The following is a 5,095-nucleotide window of genomic DNA, read 5'->3' as shown; positions in this document are numbered from 1 at the left end:
CTGCAGCAGGAAGTCATAAACCTTGATGGAGGTGATTTTTACCGCAGTGCATAAATGAGGTGTATGTGTTGCGATCGGCGCAATAAAGACATACTCGGATGGAGCTGAGTGGAGTGAAGGAGAAAGAGGAGAGCAGAAGTTGTTATTTTTGCTGTAAACAGATTAAAGGCTCTCTAGGTGCTTGTGCCGCACTCTCTCCCTCTCTTTCTCTTTCTCTCTCCACGGTGCGTGAGCAATTTGTTAGACTGTTTCCTCTCCGCGATCTGGCTGGCAGTCAGTCAGCATGCATAATGTGGGGCTTTTTATCTGGCACTCCTGTTTTTAGGGGCCCAGTGTTGTCCGAGCTCATTACATTATGAATGAATTAGTTCAGGAGCCGTGTGATGCCAGCACTCTTTTGGGCCTACGCTACAGGCCCGTCTGACAAAAGGAGTGATAATCAGATTTAGAGTGTGGGGAGGAGTGTGTGTGTGTGTGTGTGTGTGTGTGTGTGTGTGTGTGTGTGTGTGTGTGTGTGTGTGTGTGTGTGTGTGTGTGTGTGTGTGTGTGTGTGTGTGTGTGTGTGTGTGTGTGTGTGTGTGTGTTAGAGAGCAGAGGTGGTGTATGGTGGTGGGTGGGTCATGTCTGGATAGTTTCTCAAGAGTCTCTGAAGTGTTGTGTGTGTGTGTGTGTGTGTGTGTGTGTGTGTGTGCGCGCGTGTGCGCGCGTGTGCGCGCGTGTGCGCGTGTGTGTGCTTGTGTGCGTGTGCATGTCAGAGAGTATGGCGGGGGAGAGGGGTATGAGGGGCAAATGGGGATTAAAAATGAGGTTGAATAAGGCCTTACAATTTCTTTCTTTCTTTCTTTCTTTCTTTCTTTCTTTCTTTCTTTCTTTCTTTCTTTCTTTCTTTCTTTCTTTCATCACACCGCATCTTTTCTTACAATTCATTTTTCTTGTTCTTTTTCCTCTTACACTTTCACTTGCCCCCACATTGTTTCAGTCCCTAGAATAACCCAAATATTATGTGCCCTTTCCTTCTCTTCTGGTGTCCTCTCCACTTATCCCCTCCCCTCTTTAGTTCCTCCTCTACTCTTTCTACTATCTACTATCCTGTCTTCTCCTCTCTTCTGCCTTCTCTTCTCTTCTCTTCTCTTCTCTTCTCCTCTCTTCTGCCTTCTCTTCTCTTCTCTTCTCTTCTCTTCTCTTCTCTTCTCTTCTCTTCTCTTCTCTTCTCTTCTCTTCTCTTCTCTTCTCTTCTCTTCTGTCTTCCTCTTCCTTCACCTCTCCTCTCCTCACCTCTCCTCTCCTCTCCTCTCCTCTCCTCTCCTCTCTTGTTTGGACTTGTACAGTAGGTGTGGACGAGGTTGTCCCTGTGGTGCTGTGTCGAGGGGCCAGTCCATCGCAGCATGTAGCCGGTGATGGAGTCCAAAGAGCAGCAGCGGACCTACAGCTCGCTGGCCCGTGGCCGCCGGGAGCGCGCCAGAGAACCGGGAGCTCTCGCGCATGACGGAGAGAGAGAGGCTGCGGAGAGGAAGAGGGGAGACAGAGAGATGGAGAGAGAGAGGGCGATGGAGAGAGGGATGCTGGTGGAGGGCTACGGGGAGCGGCAGCGACACGCGTCACTCTCCTCGGCTGTCCTCCTCACCCAGAAGACCTACAGCTCGAGCGAGACGCTACGCGCCCTGGAGCATGGCGAGGCCTCAGCACAGACCCTCTACCCTCCACGCCACCGCATGCCCGACATGGTGCCCCGCGACCGCGACGAGTTCCGCGGGACAGGTGAGTGTCAAGGGGTGTGTGTGTGTGTGTGTGTGTGTGTGTGTGTGTGTGTGTGTGTGTGTGTGTGTGTGTGTGTGTGTGTGTGTGTGTGTGTGTGCGTGTGCGTGTGCGTGTGTTTGTGTTTGTGTTTGTGTTTGTGTTTGTGTTTGTGCTTGTGCATGTGCATGTGCATGTGCATGTGCATGTGCTTGTGTTTGTGCATGTGCATGTGCTTGTGTTTGTGTGTGTGTGTGTGTGTGTGTGTGTGTGTGTGTGTGTGTGTGTGTGTGTGTGTGTGTGTGTGTGTGTGTGTGTGTGTGTGTGTGTACCTGCATCTGTGTGTAACACGCACCGCAGGACAGGTGAGTGTCATGTTATGGTGTGTGTGTGTGTGTGTGTGTGCGGATGTACCTGTACCTGCAACTGCAACGGCACACAGGTGTGTCTTATAACGCGCCTAATGCAGGTCTCACATCACTACATTCATACATCCATCTGGGTCAGATATGATGAGCCTGTTCTTCTCTGTGCACAATGACAGATGTTTGCCACAAAGCAGGTCAGCGGGATTTGACAGAGCAATAGCAGGCATGTAAGACAGTGGAACTAAAGAAAAAAAACACACATCCACCTAAAACGCTCCAGGTGCTGGACCAAGGAATTTAGACTAAAGAAGATCAGCGACATCAGACAAGAGCAATTAATAAGGCATATTAAAACTATTTTTGAACCACATAAACCTCCCTATTTTCCTTCCAGCAAGAAGTCTTATGAACAGTACGGCTAAATAAAGCTATTCAGTTACCCGTCACAGATCAGTATCAGTGTGAGTGTCAGTATCTCATTCCCGCAGGTTAGTTAAGCTTCTTAGGGCTTTATAAAGCTCTCATCTCAAGCTTATTGATGAGACACAATAGGTGTATCACTGGGGATATTGCTGATGCCTGGCTTGTGACCAGCACTGCTGCTGATCCTCTCGAGAGGAAGGATGAGACACGTGATTTAGATCACATCCTGCTTGTTATTACTAGTCTCTTTTTTACTAGATGATGGGTGGAGTAGTGATGTAGTGATTCAGAGCTAGGGACAGGTGAACGGAACACAATAACGTCTCATCATTCAAGAGGTCTGCTGACTGTGTTTTAGTCTTTACTCTGTCTAGATGCAATTGCATCCTTTGATATCCAGCTTTTCTATCTCTCATGGTTTATAAAGCAGCATATTTATTTATTATACTGGCAGCATATTCATTTATTTGTATTTATTCATTCATTCATGAAACCTTGACTGGTTTTCTGAAATCGGAATTACGGAGTGAGTAGATAGACCATAGAAAGTGATTTATTGACAATGGTATTTTTGTCCAATAGATGTATAATTGCAATTTTAAAGTTGCTAGCCTAATTCCAATATTTGAAAAAACATTTTCTTCTATGCTGGTGTGTTTGACATGCAGCTATATTAAGGCATTATCTCCTTCTAATGTTACATATTCAATTTAAAAGTTCGCTCATTATTTACAGTTTTTCTCAATTGCTTACACACAATTTCTGATACTTCACACACAATTCTCGGAACATCTCACGAATTTCCCAACTCCCCTAACCAATGTCACTGAACACTAAACACAATTCCTACTTAACACTCAAATTCCAGATTTAAAACACACTCTTTTCACACCATTACACACAATTCTCTGTATTACACTCAATTTTCATAAAGAAAAACACTGGGTTTCTCATGGAACACACTGTCATTCACAACACTACAATCAACTGCAACTATGTTCACTTCCTCATCACATGGGCAAACTCTCTTCATACCGGTTTACAATCTGAAATCATCACCCCATAAGGACACACATTGCATGTCATATTGATGAAAAATGAGTGGATGCAAGGAGAAAACCCATTTGTTTAGTTTTTGAACTCAAAAATATGTTATACAAGACATAACCTTCATGTGGTTACCCAATATTTTACAATACATTAGTGCAATTTTTAAATATTTTTAAAAATATATAAAATATATACACGTCTGTGTACTCCGAGTCTAAAAACAATATTTCAGTATTTTACTACAGAAAAATACCCTCTTTAGTATCTTTGTGTTTTTGTGAAAAAGAAAAAAACATATTTCTGTTTCTGTTTGTGTGTTGTGGGAATGAAGTTTTTCCAACTTATGTCACAGTATCCATGCAATCCAGAACAAAAAAAGCCCAAGTTACTGGAAGAAATTAGTTTTTCCCTGTGCCCAACAGTGTTTTAATGGGTCTGCAAATGTGTATTGTAGTGACTGTCTGTGTGTGTCATTTGACGACAAAATGAGGTTTTTAGAAGAGAGTACATTGTTTTGAGACAAGACGTGCATTTTTCAGAGGTAGTGAAGAGTTTGGCCCGTTGTGTGTGAGGTTTGGAGATTTGTGTGTAGAGTTTTGAGAATTCGAAGACCGATTCCGAAAATTGTGTGTAGGCAATCGAGAAAAACTGTAATGGCTGGTGCATTTCATGAATTTTGGTCAGTTATTTCCAAATGTTTTCTTTAAGATGTAAATTAAATAATGCCCTCTTCTTTTGTTTTGTAACTTGCGTACTAACTGACAGCCCAACAAATAAAGATATTTACTTTTTGCCACTAAGTAAATTTGTAACACAAAGGTGGAGTGAGCCCTTTAATTTGCTAATAATAATAATTTGCTCCCATGGATTCCCTGGCTTAATCAATGAGCTGAATTTCTTATTCGAATTTCTTGTCATGGGAGCAACACGTTAGAAATGATGAATTATGAATACCATATAACAGGTTTAAAGTGTATTAGAAATCATTTTAAAAGTTAGTTGACATCATGGATAGACATCGGATTTATAAGATTCATATACTGAACGGATATTTTTTTATATTTCATGGAATCTATTTTCGCTTTCTGAGAGAATATCATACATCACTCTGACATATTACACACACACACACACACACACACACACACACACACACACACACACACACACACACACACACACACACACACACACACACACACACACACACACACACACACACACACACACACACACACACACATCTGACATATTCTACTCTAGCTATACACAAAGACTTTAAAAGTGTATACTGTCATATTTAATTTTGAATCTCTAGGTTTTAATGTAGAAACCTAAGATAGAGTGTATATAGATTGGCCTACATTGTTTTATTTATTGTAGTTTACTATACCTGTCCTGTTTTATGTTAGTGAATAAAATATAGCATATTTCCTTGAAAAAAGTTTTACGTTTTATATACATAGGCCTATGTATTATTTTACTGAACTTAAACAGTGTTTCAGCTTTCACTAAGCAAA

At 42.2% G+C, this 5,095-nt stretch overlaps 1 protein-coding gene across 1 annotated transcript in view; it reads left to right on the top strand.

Moving 5' to 3' along the window:
• Positions 1 to 1,397: 1,397 nt before the first annotated feature.
• The window catches only part of si:dkey-237h12.3 (teneurin-3), a 215,683-nt gene continuing 211,985 nt past the window's right edge, over positions 1,398 to 5,095 (top strand). Inside the window, exon 1 of the mRNA XM_063188595.1 lies at positions 1,398 to 1,758. Within this exon, the coding sequence (XP_063044665.1) occupies positions 1,398 to 1,758 (361 nt within the window). The remainder of the gene's footprint in view (positions 1,759 to 5,095) is intronic.

Source organism: Engraulis encrasicolus, chromosome 22, assembly GCF_034702125.1.
Source record: "Engraulis encrasicolus isolate BLACKSEA-1 chromosome 22, IST_EnEncr_1.0, whole genome shotgun sequence".
Lineage (NCBI taxonomy): Eukaryota > Metazoa > Chordata > Actinopteri > Clupeiformes > Engraulidae > Engraulis > Engraulis encrasicolus.
The sequence above is the reverse complement of the archived record's forward strand: the minus strand, read 5'-3'. Positions and strand labels throughout refer to the sequence as shown.